The sequence below is a fragment of the Peromyscus leucopus genome, chromosome 16_21, assembly GCF_004664715.2.
Source record: "Peromyscus leucopus breed LL Stock chromosome 16_21, UCI_PerLeu_2.1, whole genome shotgun sequence".
In the NCBI taxonomy this organism is placed as follows: Eukaryota; Metazoa; Chordata; class Mammalia; order Rodentia; family Cricetidae; genus Peromyscus; species Peromyscus leucopus.
This window is the reverse complement of record NC_051084.1, coordinates 18,430,792-18,454,704: the sequence shown is the minus strand read 5'-3', so window position 1 is coordinate 18,454,704 and position 23,913 is coordinate 18,430,792. Positions and strand designations below refer to the sequence as shown.

The following is a 23,913-nucleotide window of genomic DNA, read 5'->3' as shown; positions in this document are numbered from 1 at the left end:
CAGGAAGAGCATTAGTGGTTACCTGCACAAGGCCTGAATAAGGCTGGGTTCTATCAACATTTTATTATGGATGGATGAATGCATTAATTTCTTTTCTTGTTGCTGTGATAAAATACCCTAGCATAATGCAGCTTAAAGGAGAAAGGTTTATTTAGTTCACAGGTTACAGTCCATTATGACAGGGAAGTCACAGCAGCAGGAGCTTCAGAGAACTGGTCATCTTAGAACCACAGTCAAGAGCTGAGAGCAATGAATTAATGCATTCTCGTGCTCAGTTTGCTTTTTCTGTTCTTAGATAATCTAGGGATCCCTGCTGGGGGACAGATGCCACCCACATCAGGTGGGTCTTCTCCCCCCATTAGTTAATATAATCAAGATATTCACCACCCCCAGTGCCCCAGGTCATCCTAATATAGGCAATCCTTCATTAAGACTGCTTTCCCAGGTGATTCTAAATTAAAGCTATAATAATGAGGGAGGGAGAGGTTCTGAGGCTCCAGCCCTCCCTAAAGAACTATAGGAAGTTAATGGCATCTGGGGAAGAGGGAATCATTTTCCTAAGTAGTGTAGTTACTGGTAAATTGCTCTTGTGCAAGTAAATAACCCCTTACCCATGCTCATGCAAGCAACCCTAATTAGATACAGTGGGTCACACACAAAAAGAAAAAAAAACAGGTAAGTAGGAGGGGGATGTGGTGGTTTCAAAGAAAATGGCCCTCAAAGGGAGTTGGCATTATTAGGAGGTGTGGCCTTGTTGGAGTAGGTGTGGCCTTGTCAGAGGAAGTGTGTTACTGTGGGGTTGGGCTTTGAGGTCTCCTTTGCTCAAGCTACATCCAGTGAGAGACCATTTCCTGTCGCCTGCACAGCAAGATGTAGCCAGCACCATGTCTGCCTGCACATTGCCATGCTCCCTGCCATGATGATAATGGACTAAACCTCTGAAACTGTAAGCTGCCACCTCAGTGAAATGTTTTCCTTTGTAAGAGTTGTTGTTGTCATAGTCATGGTGTCTCTTCATAGTAATAGAAACCCTAACTAAGACAGAGGGCTTGTTGGGAAGGAGTTCAGTCGGGATCGGGAGGGATAAGAGAGGACACTGGGAGGGAGGAAATGATCAGAGAAATATATATGACATTGTGAAAGAATGAATTTTTCAAATGTACATTTTAAAAGTTTTAATTTCATAAAGGGCAGGCACAGCTCCAAGTGACTTCCCTGTAGAAGTGTGAGTCCCTGACACCTGAGCTGGTGCCTATGGAATGTATACTGTGAGACACAGGCAACTGAAGAACACAAGTAGCTCCGACTCTCTGAAAAGAGCTTATGGACCTTTCCCTGTGTGGCTGGGACTGAATACAACACAAGTATTAAGATTCCAAATGCAGCTAGGAGTAATGGCCTACTCCTTTAATCCCAGCACTGGGGAGGCAAAGAAAGGCAGATCTTTATGAGTTCACACCCAGCCTGGCCTCTACAGTGAGTTCCAGGACAGCCAGAGCTACACAGGGAGACCGTGCCTCAGAAAAAAAAAAGAAGAAAAAGAAAAAAAGATCCTACATTCCAACTACTCACCTTCAATGACACACACAAGGGTGAGGACCTGCTTTACAGTTTGGCAACACCAGACTGTCAAGCCTGCTAAAATAGAGTGCCACAGTTGTGGTATGGCCAACACTGTCTGACTTTATAGCCCCACCCCACCCTTAAATATCAGGAAGGCAGATAGTCCTCAGGCCAGGGATGCTTGGCCCAAGCCCATTAAGAGATATTTCAGGGAAAAAGCAAGAATTTACATCCATCCTGGAATGCAGGTCCTGAGTGTTCCCACCCTAGACTCCTGTATGTAACCACTGAGATTGGTCCTGGAAGTCCACTCTGAAAAGACCTTACTGTCTTCATCCTCTGTGGTTCATAAATTTCTGAGCTACCCTGGGGCTTCAAAGGGGGTAGTGCTGGCTGTGCCACTGATCAGAGATGTGAGGATACAGCTCTGTTGTTCCCAGACTCTAAGTGGTTCTAAACTAGAGGTCTAAAAATTGGTGTTTGACATCTCAGGACCCAGAGGGAAACAACATAAAGAGGCAAGGAGGGGCCCAGCTACCTCAGCATGACTAGATCCTGACAAATGCCACTTGGCTCCCCAGGTCAGGAGCTCAGTCCTTTCTATACAAAGCCATTGAGGCAGCCACCCAAGAAGGCAGGGGCTAGCCAGGCGTGATGGGACACATGCCTTTAATCTCAGCACTCCCAGAGGCAGGAAGATCTCTCTGGTTCCAGGAGCACCAGGGCAACATGGAGAGATCCTGACTTAAAACAAACAAAACAACAATAACAAAAAGAAAATAGGGCTGAGGCCACCTGTTCTCAGACTATCTTATCTGCTATCCCTCTGTGGGATCCATGGCATCTGATATAGTTTCTGTGGTCTGGCTACCACTGTTAACATTAAGGAAAGACAAGCCACATCAGATGGTATGTTAAAATTAGGCCAAAAGGTTTTAGTAAATCTAAGCCTGGAAATAAAAGTCACTTGGGATCTAGTACCATTAGTTTGTAAATAACCAATAGACTAGTTGGTTATTCTTGGAGGGATGTTAACAAGGGACTAATTGAGAAACAAGCACATGTCACAGAAAGTCAGTAAAACACCAAGTCTGTTCCTCTAGACTGAGCTATACTTGGTTGCTTTAGGCAAAGTAGAACAAGTCTTCTTTTAAAACCAACATTTGGGTTTAATTCCAGCACTTGGGGGGCAGAGGCAGGTGGATCTTGGTGAGTTTGAGACCAGCCTGGTCTACACAGCAAGTTCCAGGCCAGACAAGGCTATACATTGAGACCTTTCCATTAAAAAAATAGTAAATTAAAACCAAGAACTATGATCACCCCAACTCTAGCTGCATCACAAGCCAGAGAGAAAGGGCCACATCTGAGTCCCAGGAGAATGCAAGCCTTCCTATCACCATGTTTGCTAACTTTTAATTCACTAATTCTGGCCAATTGCTTCCACACTAAAGAGCGGTTTGACAAAAAGGAATTAAGATAGAAGACTGAAAAAACAGATCAGTGAAATCTGGGATTCCAAGAATCCAGACACAGTCAGCGATCTGGGATTTGATGAGGACTGAAGGTCCCTCTTCTTTCTTTCTCTTTCAGAGGCCCATCCTGAGCTACCCTAACATTTCCTTTCTTTACTGTGAGTTTTCTGTGAGAAGCACAAACTTGAGTTGCTGTCCACAGTCAACTAGAGCAGGGAGAAGCCCATACAAATGCCACATAGGAAATCTGGCATATAGAGATTCCTAGCAACTGGCACTTTCTAGAGTGTTTATGAAAGGGCTCCTTCTTGCCACACCCCCTTCTCTGCCACATATGTTCCCTACTGCTCAGGGCTAGTGCCCCATCACCCTGACTTCACCAGGGGCCTTCAGCTGTAGCCTGACCAGCAGCCCTTATTCTGGGCATGCTTTCTCTGTGCAGTGTTTCAAGGGATGCCCCACTGAACAAAGGACAAAATTCCATCATTTGGGCTCCCTGTCCCATTCCCAATAAAGGATTGCTGTGGGGTGAGGGTCCCTTTGGGGCAAAATTAAATGGAAAGGCAATTGTAGTTGTGCTGGTGAGGGCCCTGAGGTATCCCTGCTCTGCACTGCCATGACCCTAGTAAGCATAAATCAGAGGAGATTAAATCCAGATGCTCAGTGACCAAGTAACCATGGGAACTGAGGCAAAGACACTCCATTGTCAGATTTACCAGCAACTGCTCCTGCTAAGGGCTCAGTAACATAAGGAGTAAAACTGAAGACTAAAGGCTCCTTAAAACGTCAGCGGGGGGAAATGGCCACTCGCGTGCAAGCACCCATTCTTCCTCACCTGTGGCAAGTGCAATTGGAGACCCTCACTGAGGACAGGCTGGCGAGACGGTGTTTGGTCCAAGTGCAAATTGAAGACAGTAGCCAAGGCAGACTGTGCAGCCCGGGCCTTGGCAAGTTTCTTGTTCCTCCCTGAGCCCTCAAAGAACTGGCCATCTACCACCACCGACATGACAAAGCTCTTGGCATGGCTCTCCCCGCTCTCAGAGAGGAAGTCATACTTCAGCCCTGGGCGCAGCTCATTCAAGATCATCACAGGATTCTTCCCACTTGGGGGTGGGAATGGCGGTGGGATGGGCAGAGGAGGCTGGGTGAGGCTGGCAGGCACTGGGGAGGCTGACAGGCTAACATCTCCACTTGAGCTGAAGGAGTCATCCCCATTGGAGCCTACGTAGAAGGGTGGCTCTGACTTGTCTGGAGTCTCGAAGCCATTGAAGAGTGTGTCGGGGAAGTCGGCCTGGTCAGATGTGAAGTCTGTGTTCACAGAGAGAGTCCTTCCCATGGCCAGGTGTGCCTCAGAGGCGTTGGGAAACTGGACAAAAGACCTCAAGGCCTTCTCAGCGGCATGGAGTTTTGCCTTTTTCTTTGTAGGGCCAGAGCCCTCAAAGATCTGCCCATTCACCTCCACAGACATGACAAACAGAGGCGCATGCACAGGTCCTGTCTGGGATAGCAGCATGTACTGTAAGCCAGGTTTGATCTCGTTCAGCTGCATCAGGGCGTTCTTGGGCAGAACAGGCCCCGGTGTTTTCCTCCGCTTCTTCAGGCGGTACTTGGAGTGGCCATTGCTGCCCTCCTCCAGGGGCCGCTTCCTGCTGGTGCTACCACCACCCCCGTTGGAGAGTGGAAGACCCTCGACAGGCCCAGGTGTGCTGCTGTCCTTGGGGGGCATGTTGTCCAGATTGCGGTTTTCCTTAACATCAGTGCTGCTGGAACCTGTGGTGCCCAGAAAGAGTAACTTACAACGCCTTCGTTGCAGGATCTTGTAAATGCAAAATTTATAGATTCCTTTATCTCTTTGTAGCTGGGTAAGTGATGTGTGTGTGTATATTTTCTTCCTCAATGCAAATATGAGGAACTACAAAGGCATAACTGTTCAGGGCTGGAATGCACTTTGAGATTTTGTTGTTGTTGTTTTAAACTAACACCTATTGCCTCTTCTAGTTAGTTTATCATTTTCTTCTGCATTAGAGGATAAAATTTTTTAACTTATTTTCTCTACCAAAGACATCCTAAATCTTTCTAGCTTACCAAGATGTTAGATGTTAAGTTAATCCATAAAGACTCACACTAAGGCTAATGAAGTGGCCTCTAAATCTACCAGCACACAGGCATTGATCTCTGCATGCTCTTCCTCTGCAAGAACACTGACCTTAACTGACACAGTTTTTAAACTGCAGCACTTCTCCAGAGAGAAGGTGCCATTTAGAAATGTCTCTTCACAACTTCTTTGGCTCTTGAGGTCCCAAACATCTAATCAACACGTGATTATTTGGTTTAGTTTATGAATCGATCATAGAAAACTGCTTATATAATTAGGCAAAGTATTATGACTTTATAGAATTTACTTTTGAAGAATAATGTATACATTTAAGATTTCTTACTATATTTCAGCACTATTTGCTTCAGAATCCTTAATACATTTTATGCTAGAAAAATACATAAGAATGAGATAGAGAACTGGAGCAGCAGGCAAGCTGTGTTCCCTAATTTCAAAACATGCCAGCAAACCCGACTTTCTAAAGACAGCTGGCAGGCTTCCAGGATAACTTTGTGATCATTCCTTTTAAATATACTTTACATGGCAAAATAAAAGATGATTTTGATATTTAAATGGGAAATACATGTCAGGCATGGTGGTGCATACTGTTATTCTATGACTCAGAAGGGAGCAGAGAGTTAGAGGACAAACGAGGCTACACACAGCCATGACCTTGTCTCAAGCTCCCACCAAGCAAAAAGAAAAATTACTTTTTCAAAGTGGGGAGTGTTCAGTCCTCCCGTTAGATTTATTAAGCTTTCCAAAACAGAAACCCTAATTCCTCTTTTATCATTTGGTTTTGCAGTCCCGTGCAGTGCACCTGTGCAGTGTTTACTTAGATCTCCAACCACTAGCTCCTAAAATCCAAAGTAAATCTTAACTGATGAAAATACTCCTCAATATGGCAGCTTCAGGGGTCTGTTTTCACTATGCAATACACCTACAGATTTTCTGAAAACACTGAAAATGTTCCTCAGTGAGCCTGTGGGCAGGGTTAATGTGGTGAACGTCGTGGTTGTTGCTGCCAGTCTCTGGAGTTAAGGATCACAGATGCCCAGGGTCATCACTATTGAGCTGAGGCAGCAAAGACTACCAAAATAAACTCAGTCCATGGAAAAAATCTCATGTGTGCCGTGCGGGGGAGAGGTCTCTCAACAGACACCTCCTCCCAGAATACTCCTGACACACACACCACTTCTCCCAGCTGACAAAGCTAATGGAATGGGCACTAAATTTTCATTTATAACATCCTCCAGCAAAAGACCGGTAGGTTACTCCTTTCGGTACTCAGGGAACAAAAGGTGAAAAGGCAGAGCAAAGACGGATAGAGAGATTAATAAAGGGAGAGAGTCACATACTATATTCTGCTCACAGTTCAAGTTCAGCAGTCAACAGCATTACCAGCACAGAAACAAACATCATCAACGAGGCACTCTGGCACACAGTTAGCCAAACATTAATGATGACGAACAGCCACACACCCTCAGAACTAAGTTAACAGTTAAGATTATAAGAAAAAAAAAATACACTTTTTGTGACAGTTGAAATCATTCTCAACTCGTACTCACTTCAGAAGAAAAGGTACCAATCACATGTTATCAAAAAATGCTCCTGAGCAAACAAAAATAAAACACTCCAATTAGAGACAGAGCCTACTCTCTGCTGAAGCAGGCACTCTCTGCACACCACACTGCTGCATTTAGAATATGAAGAGCATCACAGTAGAACTTTAACTGCTTTTAAAATCACAAGAGATAGAGGCCTGACATTTAAGTTGGCACTAGACCCGAAAGTTTTTTTTACAGGAATATTATTCAGGAGGACCCTTCCTTAGTTAAATTACCCAAAGCTCAAAGGCGATGGCCACAGCTAGAGACACAAGCCACAGTCCCCAGCCGGCAGGTAGTTCTGGGGACACCTTTACGTATCCCCTGGGGTAGGGGTTACTGGGTTGGCACAGCACTGGCGATACGGTCTGAAATGTAGAGGTTAAAACCTGACAACACTGAGACGGATGGGTGGCTCTGCCAGCAAAACCACAGCTTAAAACAGCTCCAGAGCAGAACTGAGGAGAAGCGACCAGTGAGCTGTAAGCAGCTCGCATCAGCAGAGGGAAAAGCATGCCAGCTACACTACTCAACACGGCACCGGGCAGCTGCTTCCTGCCAGCCAGTGGTCATTCTCAGGGTAGAGGATGTCTGCTGCGCAGCCCACCCCAGATCCACCACAGCAGTGGGGTACAGACTCGCCTCACACAGTGCTCTTAGGCTCTGGGTGTCCAAGAACTGCAGAGCAACAGTCCCTGCCACTGGGTTGAGCCATAGGGAGCGTGCTGAGTCTGGTTCTCACCATCATACCACCCCCAGGAAAGTGTGGTTGTGCGGTGCAGCTGCGTGTTCTTCCTTTGGACAGACAGAGCACCTTAGATGGACAAGTGCCTTCTTCCAGGCACCTTCCCCTTTAGACCTGCTCCTCTCTGGGACTGAGGTGGGCAGCAGTGACTGGTGGCTCACAGAGAACGGCAAGGGAGGAAAACGTCGGTGTGCCTGAGGCCCCATCCCCGCAGCCCTGTGGAAGACGTGTGGAGAGCAGCAAGAGCCCCAGGAGGGTTTGGTTCACACTAGCACCAATCGCGTTCCAGTCTTCCGAGACTAAGATCGTGTGGACTCCCTTCCCTCCAGTGCAGGAGCAGCAACTGTGTCTGAAGGGAGCTTTATGAACTCTTATCCCAGTGACCAGGTATCTGAGTCAATCAAAAAGGTTTTCTTGAGTTTATACTGGTGAAAGTTCAGAGCTTTATTACAAGAACCACAACTTCACATGAAGCCACACAGCATTATGAGACAGGCATCTAGAGGCATATTTCTGGAATAAAAAGGATGGTCCCATGATGATAATGAGGAATGAAAACTCTAGCTAGGTGGCTGTAAGGAAAATGTCCACAGTGAATATTGATAGCCCACATCTTAGGAAACATCAAGCTGGTCTTATTAATCAAATTTACAAAAGCACTAATGTTTTAATGGGGCATGAACTACTTGGGCACTATGTAATAGGCCTAGATCTTACTCATATTCTCTTCATCTTCTATATCCATGGTAAAATGCTTTTGAGGGTTTCTTGACTGGCGGAGACCACTTCTGTCTGAAAGACAGCAAGAAACAATGTTTAGTGTGTGATCCTAGCAAAATGAGGTATGGCCTCTTTGTGTGCTGATCAGCACCTCACTGCAATTAAAAAAAAATCATAAAAAGTATCGGGCTTGTCATTTGGGAAGGAATCTTTTCAGTCTCTTTCATCTCCTTCAGCATACTCCAGGACACCTGACTTAGCTGCCTTATGTGGAGAGACAGTGGAAACGAGAAAGGGGTCACCAAAAAGGAAGCCTAGGGCTAGGATCCAGGAACTTCATGGTCTACTCCAGGGAGCAAAGGGCCACTAAGGGTTCTGGACCAGCGACAAGGTGGTAAATCTACCCCATAAGAGCCTGCTGTCAACAGCTGTGTCATGGCTGACATGGCTGACAACAAGCTCCAGCTGTTTGCCATCTAGCCTCTCTCTGCCCTAGTAGGTCTATGAATGGTGATAAAGTGATGTCACATAACTAGACATCCTAAGTATTTTACCCACACTTCCATACACCCCAGCAGCACATCACAAGAAAGCAAAATGTGTACAGTAGCTTAAATCTAATGCAATTTAATCTAACATGATTCCTTCACCACACACAACTGCTATTTCATCAGCAGGAGAAACCAAGAAAAGATCTAAAGAAAAATTTCAACAAATTCAATGTTTTCATCTTCCCAAATATTTCTGATAAACTGGAAATGAGAGAAAGAAGACTTGCAAATTTTGAAACCAATATTCCTTTGTAAACAAATTTGTTTTACCAATATCAATAAAGTAAATTCCTTGTTTTAGGAAAATGGTGATTAAATATGCTAAGTAGGACATATTATCTCATATAGCATTTGCAGGATGGAATTTCTACATAGAATCATTTGTTCAAGGTTTTCAAGGGGTTGAAAGATGGCTCAATGGTTACATGCACTGAATGATACTCAGGGGGCCTGGGTTTGATTTCCTGTACCCACATGGAAGCTCCAAATTGACTAACTCCAGTCCCAGGGGATATGATACATATCCTGTGGTCTCCACGGCACTACATGCACATGGTACACAGACATACATACACAACAGGCAAAATACCCTCACATATAAAATAAAAATAAAATTAATCTTAAAAAGAAAGTTTTCCAGGGAGCTATAAAGCATTATCACTTTATATTAATTCATTATTTTAAGATATAGTTTGAGTATCTATTATGCTTAAAGCAGCACTGGTTACCATAAGAACTTAAAATGAATCACATAGATTTTGCAACTGAGGAATGCAAATGTTAGTACTGTCCAGACAGCTGATTATGCTAAGGAACATTTGCTGACAGTCATGGATGTGAAAACAGTAGTTATCTGTTAGAGGTACATACTGAAGTATTCACAGATAAAATGATGATGTCTAGGACTTACTTCAAAGTAGTTCAGTGTGGTTTGGAAAGAAGAGAGAGAGAAATAGTCCTGGGCTGGTGACTCTGCAGGGGTGGACATGTGGGTCCACTATGCAATGGTGTGTATTTTATACAGCTCTGCATTGTATGACTCAGTGTCCTCACTACATAAAGTTTTAGTTTTTAGTGTGTGTGTGCGTAGGTCAGAGGGCAGCTTTGTAGAGCTGGTTCTCTCCTCCCACCTTTATCCAGAAATGAACTCAGGTTCTCAGGCTTGTGCAGCAAGCACCTTTACCTGCTGAGCCATCTCACCGGTCCAAACCACTATGGAAAGTTTGATGAGAAAGAGGGGGATTGGTGAAGTATCAAGTGAGGGAACACTGCAGGGGGCAGGCACCTTTAGGAAGGAAGGGGTAAACTCAGGAAACAGGGATGTAGTTGTCCATTCAGACAAATTTTGGCCAGAGGTTGGACTATATTACTGCAAAGACAGAAAATAACAGGACAGGGAACAGACACCTCAGAGAAACCCAGACTATGTGGTAAAATGGAAACTTGACAGAAGGTACTTGTTTGCTTAGAGGAGGCATAAGGCAGGCAGAGGGCACAGAGACTTCTTTTTGCAATGATCAGTGGAACTGCAGAGATTTATAACTGTTCAAAGTACTAAGAATAAATGACTGTTGACTGCTTAGTCATGGGTGGAACATCTACATCACCCCCAACACACACACACACACACACACACACACACACACACACACACACACACACACACACACACGGCTCAGGGAACATTACTGGAAAAGGAGTAAGAGCTGGAGTCAGGTAGGGAATAGAGTGGAAAGCTAGCTTCAGGCATGATATGGTTGTTACACTCTTGAACTCACAGCAGCTGTGATTACATGCACAAGACAGGATGGGGGATTCATGAGGGGGTCTCCCCCTCCCCTAAGGATTTACAGGCAGTTAACAGTTGGTGGTTGAGGGAGAGAGATTTTCTTCAGTGTTATAGCCACTGGTAAGGAATTCATGTTCCTGTACACAATCCTAATGAAACTCTTTGGGTCACACACACCAAAAAAAAAAAAAAAAAGTAGAAACAGAGCTAGTTGGGAAGAGGATGATCATCAGTGGGAATGGGAGGGGACAAGAAAAGATAATAAGAATATGCTCAAAATACAGTGTGTAGAAGATGCAGAAAATATACTTTACCTTTTCTTCCTGTTCTGTGATGTACAGTTGAGAGCCCCAGATTTCAGAATAAAAGAAGACAACCAGATCAGGTTATACATGCTGTGCCCTGGAAGCCAAGGTATTACCCAGAAGCTCTGAAATTTCCTTAAGCCTCATTAACCTGACTTGGAGTGGAAGAAGTTGGAAATTGCCTAAACCAAAGGGCAGAGATCAAAACAAAGCAAACAAAATCAACCAATCAAACAAGAAAACAAAACCCTGATAAAAGTAGCTATCTCTGGTGAGAAGGAAAGGTAAAAAACAACACTGTCTACTCAACCAAAGCTCATAAAAGAGCCCAGCCCGACCCCATCCATGTAGGGCTCTAAGAAGAAGCCTGGAGTTCCAGGCAGGGGTGTAATGGAACAAGCCCAAGAGGGGAGTCACAGTTCACTCCCACTAAGCTGAGACAACTCTGTTAGCTACCTGCCAGCAAAAGGCCACCAAATGCTGCCACTGGAACCCCTAGAAGGGGCAGCAAGAGGGCTTCTGTGCTGGCTGGTTTTATGTCAACTTGACACAAGCTAGAGTTGTCAGAGAGGAGGGAGCTTCAATATAGAAATGCCTCCATAAGTTTGGGCTGTAAGCAGGTCTATAGGGCATTTTCTTAAATAGTGATTGATGGGGAGGGCCCAGCTGGTGGTCCTGGGTTCTATAAGAAAGCAAGCTGAGCAAGCCATGAGGAACAAGCCAGTAAGCAGCACCTCTCCATGGTTTCTGCCATCAGCTCCTGTCTCCAAGTTCCTGCCCTGTTTGAGGTCCTCACCTCTCTGCTTTTGATGATGAACTGTTATATGGAACTGTGAGTGAAATAAATCCTTTCCTCCCGTGTTGCTTTTGGTCCTGGTGTTTTATCACAACCATCGTCACCCTATTGTTACTAAGACACTTCCTTAGGGGGGAAGCAGCAGTGAGGCCCAGCAGGGTGCTGGACTTGCCCCCCACTTGTAGTAAGGCACCGCGTCCCCTTCCTCTTACAGAGTTTGGAAGAGTCAGCTTAAGCAGAACGGGGCAAGATCCTGAGTCTAGTGACATCGCATGAACAGGTAGGTTCCAATTAAAAAACCATACAAAACACCTTTCACCCAGAGAATCAGGAGGACACCAATAGTGAGAACAGACAGTCCACAGATGCCAACACAGGGATGACAGCCATGCAGAGTGGTCAGGAAATGAAATTAACACAGACTTCACCCCTGGGGAAAGAGAAATCGAAGAAGGCATAACAATCTCAGCCCTTTGGGTAGAGGCACATCCAGATATGTCAGGGCAGAGTCAGCAAGGGACAGACAGCAGAACGCAGGACAGAACAGAGCTCAGAGCAGCCTGGACAAGGGTGCAAGAGCGGCCAGCGGAAGGAGAACAGTCTTTAACACAAAGGGGAGCCAGGAGAGGTGGAGGCTAAACAGGACCTTGGCACAGCCCCATACTGCATCCAAACATGATCTCAAAATGGGTCAGGGACATAAATGCAAAACACAGAACCACAAGACTTGTGGGAAGACCTTAAGAGAAACTGCTTGAAATCTAGGGCCAGGCAGAACTAACTGTCAGACCTGACAGTACAAATGCAAGCCAGGAAAGGGAAAGTTGATAAACTGAACTTTAGAAATAAACTGCTCTTATAGGCCCCGCGTAAGTACACATTAGGAGAAACAGACTGAAAACCATGTACTCAGCAAGGAGGGTCGATAAGAGGGTCAACAGTAAAACAAATATCCAATAAGAAAGTGGGCAAAAGTCAGAAAGAAGCCATTTGCCACAAACGACACATGGGTGGGAATAAATCACATGAAAACATATCCACCATGCCTGGCCACAAGGACAATGTAGTTTAAGAGAACTAAGCACAATGAAGAGAACGTCTCAGCTCAGGTGCTCCACGGACTAGAGAAACTACACCTGTGCCTGCTGGCAAGCGCAGGGATGGAAAAGGCATGAGACGGAAGGGAATATAAAGGAACCAGGAGTGCAGTAAGTAAACATGAAACTGCCACATGACCTGGCAATTGCACTGTGGGCCTTCATCCCAGAGAAACAAAGGCTGTCATCCTCATAAGTACTGGTTCTCACACTGCACAGGGATCTACATTATCTCAGAGGACAGTTTAATTCCAAGATGGGCAGAACGCACACAATTAGTCTAACTTCACTCTTTACATAACTAACCAACAGTCAGTGTGAGTGGGAGCTGGCTTTACTCAGATGTCTGCTGCAGTGTCTGGTCCTAAGGCACAGGAGAGCGCAGCCTGGTGAGGACCACCCGGCTTGCACAGTCTGCCTGATCGTCCTGCTCTCTCTGAAATTCTATAAAGGACATGGAAAATGTCTCACAGTAGAAAATAATTGTGCTATGCCTGGTGGCAGGTGGGGGACCTGTGTGGTAAGAACAAGAGCTAGAAATCCCCGCAGAGCAGAAGCCAGCACCTACAAATGCCAACCCTTGCACCAAAGGTTATAAAACAAAGCAGAGTGAGATGCCAAAGTGCTTTACAGCATTTCATGTGGCTCTTTTTTACATCCTGAAAAGAAGCTCTTGTGGTCTGAACTATGAACAAGAATTAAAACCCCATCAAAAATCCCAAAGAAAGAAAATTCCAGGAATGGGCTTTATTTGATAGCAACATTCAAAATAATTGCTTCATTCTTCAAGATGCCTCCAAGGGCAGGAAGAGGTAAGCTAACACTGGGAGGCAGCAAGTGTGAAGACCTTTTGACTCCACATCAGAAGAGCAGAAACCTGCATTTAACTCATTAATGGGGCTCTGGCTACCAATCTGACTTTGCTTCTTTAGCAGCACTAGTCAAAGTGATTCTTATGGCAGTGCATAAAAAAGAGAAGTTTAGAATAACCACGCCACTCTGAACTAAAGCAGTAAACTGTGGGGAACATTCCAGGCTAGATACAAGAGCTCCTGCATCTGAAGGGCCTCAGCTCACAGACCGAGTGATGGAATGAGAAGCCAAGCATTAAAACATAGCACATGCAAAAACAATGCTTGGTAAAGATGATGCTTTAACCAGGAACACCTAAATGAGCTTTCCCTTGAAACATGGGCCATTCATCTGCACTGTCCTTTCTCACTTACCAAACAATACCGTGATTAAATTGGCAATGTTTTATTTTTAAATTAGGTGGGGATAAATGATTCTTGTTATGTATCTTTTAGTAGACTCTTATGCTGCAAAACAAAAGCACAAAGACTTCTATTAACATCCCCATTAACCTCCGAGGCAGCCTTCATCTCCCCATGGTGATGAGGCTGCAGGCCTTCCTCCTTCTCCCCCTTTAACAGAGCTACTCTAGACTAAAAGAGAAAGAACATGACTACATGACTTGCTTATATCAAAGACACACCAGAACCTGACTCTTTTCCACTGAGCTGGTAAAAATGTTATCTAAGTATACTAAAACATTTATAGATGAAGATAACTGGCAAACAGGTGAGCTAGGGAACACTTCTGTTGGTAAAGAACACACTCTGCTGGGCAAGCATGAGGTCTCAAGTTTAGATCCCCAGCAATCACATAAAAATCTGGGTGCAGTAGACAGTGTCCTAACTTCAGTGCCAGGAGAGTGGAGACAGGGAGATCCCTGGAGCTCCCCGGCAAGCTAGCCAAGCCAAACTGATGAGTTCCAGGTTCAGTGGGTGACCCTGTCTCAAAAAAAAAATACAGTGGAAAGTAACAGAGGAAGACACTCATCATGGATCTTGACTCTACATGCGTGTGCACATATACACATGTATGTACCACATACAAAAGGTAAATGGCAAACATAAACTCACTAATAATTATTATGGATTTAATCAATTTCTATTTTCCCTCATGAAAATACAGATTTTAAGAATACCTTTACATGTTCTTTATGACTATTATTGGTTTTATCTTAAATAGCTATGAAACAAACATTTAAAGCCAGAGTTCTAAAATATTTGTGTTTAGTCTTTACATAGGCAAGCAGTAAGCTCTAGGATAATTTTATAGCCACTGCAACAAAACAAAACAAAACAAAACAAAACATCTACATGATGAGTTGATTATTTAAAGTGGTTCCTGAAATTAAAAACGTCTTATACCACCTAGAGGAAACTAAAATTCACCAAGTTAATCAAGTGTGTCAGAAAATGCAAAGCACTTCATGACTGGGATTTTGCTTTTGATACTACCTAGCAAAATAACACCACTAAGGTTTCCAAAAATATTCAACTGATACTATTTTCAAGGAAGTACTTTTCTTTCTAGAAAACCACCCACGTATCCTGATGCTTGTTTAACTCCTGCAGAGTCTGTACATATGAAGGAGGAGAAGTCAGGTTGTATCAGCAAATAAGAACTGGACATAGCATTTAAGCAAGCATGTTTTTACAGTATAATGCAAGTGGGGAAATTATACTTGGGATAGCTAGGCACAGCATTCATCATGCTAGGTAGAGTGTTAATAGGAGTAGCCCATGGATCAGGAAAGAAAGCCTAAGGGCAGCAGCAGAGAGCACCACCAGAGGCATCAGCTCAGGAGGACCCAGTGCAGGTTCCTGACATCGAGTAAGGATAGAGACAAACAGCGAAGATAATAGAAAACATAGCAAGAGAAGTAACAACACTGCAGGGTGTGGGTCTAGTTCCCTCTACTTCACTAAAAACAAAGTATCATGCAACACTTACACACAGGGAGCACGAGAGTCACTGGTGGGTCAGTCACATGCCAACTGCACGCACAGTGCTCAGGTACTAGTGGGTAAAGCCTGGCAGAGGCAAGTGCAGGGGAGGATGCTGAGAAAGGAGTGACCTGGCAAGGGCTGGGCTCTCCAAGGGACCTTGAGTAAAGTGCTCACTTGGGTAGAAATTGTACCAACACAAATGTATATAGACCTGTGTTATCTTAGGGGTCCCACCTCTTACATGCAGCACATGCTTAAGGCAGAACATCTATAGCCCACCCAGGTGTTTTCCTTCTCATGCCATATCTTGCACAACCAGTTTTCTCAAAGTTGAGCTTAGATTTTTTTCAGCCATCTGCCTCTGTCCTCACAGTAGTCCGGGTGGTCTCTTTGTAAACCAGAGGCACAGCCCTAAGGCATACACATCCCTGCATGCCCCACCTGAGCTTCTCCTCCTGGGCTCTGTTAACTGTGCTCTTGTCCCAGGCTAGAGGCACTCAGCTAGACTTAATGCATTCATCTTGAGTCACAATTGCCATGAAGACTCTGAGCAACCCTGACCTATTTTGCTGTATCATTCCCTACTCACAATCAGTGTCAGGAATGTGCTGGCACCTTATGTTTCAGCTGGATACAAACCAGGTTCATTCCAGCAAGGATGAAAGCTATTTTGATGAACACTCTCAATAAGTACCCTCTTTCTGCCCCAAGAAGTGGGAATACACCATTCTTCCTGCTCCCCTGACCATGCTTCCACCTGCCAGTCTCTAATCAACTACATCATCTGACATCCTGGATCTGTCTACCTGGTCTTTAAGCACCTCCCACCAATGGCTTCTGGCTCTTTTCACTGGGTTTTTCTGAAATACTAGGTTCCCTTAGAATCCTAGGTGTGATTTCTCCCAATCATGATCTGCAGCACTCTTTTCCAGATTACTGCAGAGTTCCTGCCTCCTCTCTGAACAAGGCCAGGTCAAACACTTGCTCAGAGAGACTTCAATCATTAACCCATCCAGGTGCTACTCCCATTCCTGGCACAGTGGGTCTATTACTTGTAGACTGTTTCCCTCTTTCCAACTCTGAAGCCCACATAGGTGAAGCAGCTTCATCTCCTTAACTCTCTTCCAGCACCCACCCATGCCTGCCAGCCCATAAGAAGCATAGCCCAGTGAAGATGGGCTGGCTGAGGGCTGAGCTCTCCCTTCACAGCTCTGTCCACCTCCTTGTAATAGCTGTGCTAGGTATGGAGGTACATTTCTAGCCTGCACACACAGCCACAGTCGTGATCCCCAACGCTTCACACTGTCATGTGACTGCTCCAGTTATTTCCTCAAAGTAACCCATGGAGTGCCAGGAGGGCCAAGGAACTCCTGGGATGCTTAGCTGCATATTGGATGGTGCTTGCTGTTTCTAGTATTGGCTAGTCATTAAAATGGCCACACACCATTCTTTACCAAAAGAGAAAAACATGCACTTCCACCGATTATTTCTATTTTGAAATTTTTGCTGAAATGTGCCAACTGGACAGCAATTTGTTCACTTGTGGACTAGCCACTGTGGCTAAGTAAATACACATCTACTGTGCTGAGATATACATAACTGGGGCTGTGTGGCTGAGCACCAGCTGAGTTTACCAAGACTGTCAGGCAGCAGCAGAGTCAATGGCCCCATACAGACAGGGCAAGTATGGGTAACCATGGTGAGGACTAGAGTCCCCATGTTCCACCAGTTCCTCTTTATTCAGCAAATCATCTATACGCATGACTTCCCTCCCCAGGAAGTGCCACACAGGCTTGTTGTCAAGATGGAACTGTAGGTACTAATGGCCTCAAAAGCCCAGAGCCAGCATCTCCTCTAGGTGACCCAGATCCTCCCAGATAGCTGGCCTCATCAGCAGTACCTGCCCTGACAAGAGCCTATAAACCCCACAAAGTGCTCAGAGCTTTTAGTCTCTGGTTCAATATATGGTGGCACATATCGAAGTATTTCCCAAGGCACACAAAGGTGGGTATCTAATCAGCATGCCCCCATTCCTGATCACATCTATGCTCACAGAACCAAGGTGCCTTAGAGGACCACATCAGCCACGTCTGCTTCCTGTCTGCTTCCTTTGCACTGAGTCTATACTTGGCAATGTATGGCTGCAAAACTGAGGTCCTTGATCTAGAAGGGTTTATAAGGTGAAAGGATCAATGGGAAAGGCAGTTGCTTGACACAGTCAAGATTAAGCAGTGTGTTCCACTTTTACTTTTACTCTCCTTTGCTGAGGGACATAAATTCTCTGCTCAGGTCCCTCTCTACCAGATACCAATGACAGCCTGAGTTATACAGGAGGGCCGTTGGTGGTGATGCTGGGGAACAGTCGGGCTGAGTCTTGCTAAGGCCCGCAGGCCCTCTGACCTAGCTTGAGCAGTGACACACCTTCCTCATAGAGGCAGTGAAGGCCACACTGAGTGGGTCCTTGTCATCGAGCAGTGGTATAGCCTGTATACAGTGTGTGTTCCTGTCAATTCTAAACCAATTCCAGCAAGAAGCCAGGCCAACACAGAGCGTACCATCATGCTTCTTCATGTCCTTGGTCTGTGACTGTTCTTGGTGAAGTCAGGAAAGTGACAGTGATAGATTCCTGGACAGTGCTAACCATGGTTAGCAGACACAGCCTGGCTATGCCTGCCATATGACCTGAAGATCCCTAAAGTCTGGCTGTTTATCTCAGGAAAATTAAAATAATCCATAAATAAATACATTCAAGTCACAGCTCAACTTGTTTTTGGCTATCTTCTAGATACATATGTAACATGGACTTATATTTAAGAACATAATGACCAAAATGGGGTAATAAGCTAGAGTTCCATCTATGAATTAATTGAGAAAATCAAATCCAGACCATTCTCTCTAGGAAGAACATTTACTATAACCAAATGATGAAATAGAGTATAAAATACTTAATATATAGTTTTAAACCCCATAATAAGTTAAAGCTATCTCCAGAAAAATCTTAGCAAGTATGAATATTGGAGGTATAAAATCTAGAATATTCTGCTTATATTTAATTAGCTTTTCTTCCCACTGGGACAACTAAATGGAGCAAAGCCACTGAAAATGTTTCTAAAACTGTATTTTCAATATTAACGTTTACACTGGGAACTGGCATTGCTGAGATTTATCTTGGATCCAATTTCTCTAACATTCCAAGTGTGATTCAGGACTCTAGCTGCTCGACTGGAATGTGCTGCTGCCGTGGAATGCGTCCTCTCTGAGAGGACCTCTTGCCCTGGCATCAAGGTCCTCACCTGTGCCATCAGCATAAAAGCAATGAGACATACTCCATATCTACCACAGCACGTGCTAGAAAACCTGAGCTATCTACCCACAAGTGGTGCTGTTTGAAGGGGGTCAGTGGCGACTTTCTACACTTGAGGACCTCTCATAGCTGACATCACAGATTACATGTCTTCTACTGTCACTAGAGCCTAGGGAATGTCCTCCCCACCTGTACAAACAGCATAGCAGCTACAGATCACAGAAACCACCTCCACAGTCACACAACAAGTTCATATGGTCCATTCCAGAGCAAACCCCATGCCTGAGAGTCGGACCAGCCCTCAAACTATTGAAGTCCTGTTTCTACATCTGTGCTGTGAATGTCCAAACCTCTGACGCCAGCATGCAGAGGTTCCTGATGAGTACTTGTTAGACAGGTGGGTAGATGTGCAGATGGATCAGTGCCACTCCATCCTACATCCCAACACTTGCCTTGTTCTTTCTTCATCTCTCAAAGAGCCCTGTGCACAGACTAGAGCTGAGACTAACTTCATGACAGAAGCTTCGGATCACTATGACCAGCTGTCCTCTTCACATCGAGCAGGGAAGATTGCTCTAAGTCTCAGGGTTATTTTCCAACAGTACTCAGAGAGTGCATGTCTCTACTGAGCTAGAGCCTCATTTCCACAACATGTCCAAGCCCATTTGCCTCTCCACCCTGGAAACAAGGCAGAGGAGGGTAGCCTATGGTCAAAGCACCTGACAACAGTCTTCAGACATGTGCAGAAGTGGGAACAGACCCAAGATGCTCTCACATTTGGGACAAACAAAAGACTCAATGGGAAAGCAGAAGGACTGGGCACAGACATGGGACCTTACTCATACAAGGTGGTGGTGGTGGTGGTGGTAGTGATGGTGGTGGTGGTGGTGGTGGTGGTGGTGGTGGTGGTGGTGGTGGTGGTGAACACAGCTAAGGAGCACTTCTGAATTTCAGCTCACCCTACCAGTCACCTTATATGGTTGCTGGGGACTGACTCCTGAATAGGCTCTAATGTGCCTCACAGTCTGACTATGCCAAAGACTCCTCTCAGGCCTTGACCAGCATCATTTGCCTGGTCAGCACCAAGACTAAACAGCTTTCCTTCCCATAGGACTTTCTGTTGTGTTGGTGGATCCTCCAAAGCTGCACACAAGCTAACCAATGTTTGTCCTGTGTGTGGGTGGGTGGGTGGGGGGCACGGGCGTGCACAGTAGCCACTCGGGAAATGCAGGCGAGAGGGAAAAGTCACTGAAATTATACTGTTGTCACAGTCCAACAAGCAGCTTGCCACCATAGTTTCAACACAGAACTAAAATTTTAAAAGGCATACATTATCCCAGTCTTAGCAAAAGCAGAATTCTTTACACATGCTCTGTAAGGTATTTCAAAAGCTCACACTTTCCATCTTAAATAACTTTGGTGTAATTGGATATACCATCTTAACAGCTCCCATTGTTTTAGAGGGGTTTCTGTTAGTTTCAAAGACATATTATAAACCACCAAGAGTAAGTGCCACCACACACACACACACACACACACACACACACACACACACACACAGTCACGCTGTTCAGTAACTGACAATGAGCTTATTTAGAAGCACGGCCAGGAGCAAAGTCCCATACTGTACAGGCCGAGCTGCTACCATGTGATACTCTGCTCTTTAAGATGCTAGCCTGAAGAAGGCAGCCTCACAGCAGAGCTTTTCCTGCAGCGGACACAGCTCCAGAAGACTTAAGGAGGTGCCCTGAGCTGGGACTGCAGTGAGTCCAAAGAATGAGGTCAGAATAAGGCTTGGATGTCCCAGCATTCTTCCAGCGAGGTGGCTTGTGCTGAGGGTCTGCAGAAAAAGTGGCATTTCTAAACTGGGCTATTGGACCAATGCCTCCATAGTTTTGCTTTTGTGTTTCTGACTGGCACTATGACTTCCAACCTTTGAAAACTTAACTGAAGATACAAAGGCTAGCAGGATTGGATTCTTCCAAGATGAGAGTGAGTGGGTAATTAAATGGGCTTTTTTGAGCCTCTCTTTGTTCTACACACATAATAGTAAAAACATCACGTGCCCTCAAGGGCACAGGTACAGTGCCTACAAGCATGTAGGGACCATGATGTGTTCCTACCCCCAACATTCTATTAAGTACGCCAGTCTTCACTATACTGGGCAGACTGCTGGCTCTGAAATTAATTTCTTCTTCATCCTTTAAAAACTAGAGCTCATTTGATTTCCTGAGGAATTATCACTGCTAGCCACAGAGCTTGCCATGGTGACAGGTCATGCCCTAGTCCTGTGGGGTGGTAGCACTGAGGCAATGTCTAGGACAGCAGAGGCAGGGGCAGTGAGCCTTGCAACACAGCCAGCTGTTTCAGGCTAGAAGCACTGCTTCACTGGGACATTTCCTAATATTTCCAATTACACGAAAGACAGTAACTGTTGATAGCTTTTGTGGAAGGTTTTCCCTCCAAAAGCCAATAGTTTGTAATTTTTATAGTAATAGACAACTTTTGAATCTTTAAAAAAAAAACTATGAATTTTAATTTCTTAAAACATTGAGTGGAATTAAGTACTGAAATAAGCCAGGTGCTGATTGTGGGGGATTTATCCTCTGCTTCTACAGAAGGAAAATATTTCCACAGTGACAGCTACAGTCTTGCCCTCTCGGTAAAATAAGCAAATTTAGAGCAAAAAAGGCACTAATGAAGAGCGGCAGCAAAAGGCAGTCATTATGAATCATCTCTAGAGAAAAGTCTTGTAATGCAAAAGCTTCAAACTTCCACAGCTTCACAAACATCTTTCCAAAAAGCACCCTGCAGACAGAAGCTAAAAGGACCTCTGCTCACACTAACAAACAAATTTTCAAAGCTTCCTTTGTCAGCATGCCCTACCAAATTCCATAAAGTATCAGCCAAAGAGAGGCATTAAAATCAGCAGTGAAGCAGAGACGCAGCAGCAGCAACAAGGTTAAGCCACAAGGCAGCCCACCCCAGAAGACGCTCCTGTGTGGCATGCAAACTCCACCTATATGTCCGAGTAATTACCTTTCCTCTCAGAGCGCTTCTTGCGCCTCCTTTTATACCGACGCCCCACGATGCTGAAGAAGGCGCCTGTGGTCAAAGTCCCCAAGCCCGGCGATGCCATATGGACTGATGAGTGGCTGCCAGTCCCTGCTAGTCCCAAGCTCATTCTGCGTCCCTTGGTCACTCAGCAATAACACAGAGGATCATTTCAATGTGCAGAGCTGAGGCTGAGGCGACAGCCACCCCTGCCGGCAGGATACGAGTGACTGACTGCTCCTCTGTCTCAGGCTAATTCATCAAGCCTCAGAATTAGGCAGAACTGGGCTGAATGGGACCCAAACGCACAATGACTTCCCCACACACCACCCAGAAAGTGACATGTGACAGTTAACCCCCCCCCCTCAATTCCAGCACAAAGCACTGGGTAGAACGGAGAGAAGTGCTGTAGCTACAGACCTTTCTGGGAAAACAGTCTCCTGTAACAAACATCAAAGTTCTGTTTCAACAAAAATTCCTACAATTGTGAATAAAAGCACCAACAAAGGAGAGTCTGTGAAATAAAAGAACAGGGGGGAAATGGGCTACTGCAAAGCACAATGCAGACAAGGTGAACAAGGGAGGTGAGAGAAGTCATGAACACGACAGTGAGTGGTGAGGCTGGCCCAACAAAGTCCCCGGACAAGACCGCCTCAACACACAGTCTCTCAGGTATCCCCTCTCCTCTTCGTTCATGTGTTTGGGACCAGTGCTGACTTGGATCCTTCAATGGTGTAGAGTGTGAGCACTGATGATGGGTGCTGAAGGGCTGGATTAGACACTAGCCCCTTTGTGTTTTCCAGCATGCTTAGCGGACTAACACACAGAGCCAGCCTAGCCTAGGACTGTACTCTGGTCAGCAAGAAATATGGGCAAATTTTTGTATACCTTCAATTACATACTTTATTTTTTAATCCTTTAGATCCATTCTACATGCTTCTTCTGTAAAGGGCCAGAAGTAAGACCTCAGGGCTATATGTCTCTGCTGCACTTTTTTTTTTGTTTTGTTTTTATCTTTTAAAACTTTCTTAAAATCTATAAGTAGGCTATGGCCAGCTGCTAATACTTCTTTAGGTTACTACTATCAACAGAACTTCCTATCTTGATCCGCTATTCATTCTAGCATGAGTGAGCTTACCACAGAATACCCAGACACATGTGGTTACAACTCCATTCAGCATGTCTGTTACTTTGCCAACTTTCAGTCACAAAAATCCATTTTTCCACATGTTCTTTCCATTCTGAAGGCGTATTTATCAGAGAACAGAAACACTGTATCAGTAGTACACTGATTGAAGTGTTTTAAAAATCTAGGTAAGATATGTGGTCTCACTGTACTCTTATCTCAAGTCTCCACCCTGCTACATCAGGCCCAGGCCAGGGATGAGTGCTACAGACAATAGGCCCAGGGAGGCAGCAGCTGTCCTGGAGATACCTCTGATGCTGGCAGATAAGTACAGCTCATAAACATGCATGGCAGAGTCTTAGCTTATGCATGATCCACGCTCTCAACATAGCAGGCAGGAAGGCCTCAGAAGACACCTATAAGATGAGGGGAGGCTGGAAGTATCTGCTAAGAAAGGCAAGAACCAAGAGCCCTTGGGAAGGTGAGGCTGAAACTGCGGTGTCCTGTGGTGGCACAACAGTGAGTTAGCATCATGGATGACAAGCAGGGCTTGATTTGAAAGGGCTCTTCCAGCTGAAGCAACACTTTAGAACTTGTCCTGAGAGCCACACAGAATCCACATGTATATCCTACAGTGGAATGGCAGGAGGGTAGGGTGAAAAGAGATGGCTGGTGGCAGTCATAGCTGTAAAGCAGAGAAAAGGAGTGACGGAAGGCTGGCAGAGAAGAAGGGATGCAGGATCTCAGGACAGGCCTGAGATGGGCAGCAGAGGAGAGGAGCATGCTTCCAGGGGAAGATCAGACACTGGAGAACACAGAGCTCAGCTCCTGAGAGGGAGCTGTAGTAATCAGCTCATGCAGGCAGAAGCCGGCACTGTTCCTACTCCCTGG

At 45.2% G+C, this 23,913-nt stretch overlaps 1 protein-coding gene across 9 annotated transcripts in view; it reads right to left on the bottom strand.

The window, feature by feature from the left end:
* The window catches only part of Adarb1 (adenosine deaminase RNA specific B1), a 132,874-nt gene that overhangs the window by 34,958 nt on the left and 74,003 nt on the right, over positions 1–23,913 (bottom strand). For 2 of the 9 annotated variants that reach the window (XM_028874306.2, XM_028874307.2), the window contains exons 1-3: positions 21,882–22,229; positions 8,200–8,274; positions 3,871–4,805 (exon numbers count right to left, since the gene is read on the bottom strand). In XM_028874306.2, coding sequence (XP_028730139.1) covers positions 3,871–4,805; positions 8,200–8,274; positions 21,882–22,026 — 1,155 coding nt within the window. In that variant the 5' untranslated portion in view covers positions 22,027–22,229. Of the gene's footprint in view, positions 1–3,870; positions 4,853–6,698; positions 6,718–8,199; positions 8,275–21,881; positions 22,233–23,913 lie in introns of those variants that run through there. The other 7 variants (XM_028874308.2, XM_028874309.2, XM_028874316.2 and 4 more) reach the window with 6 other exon arrangements.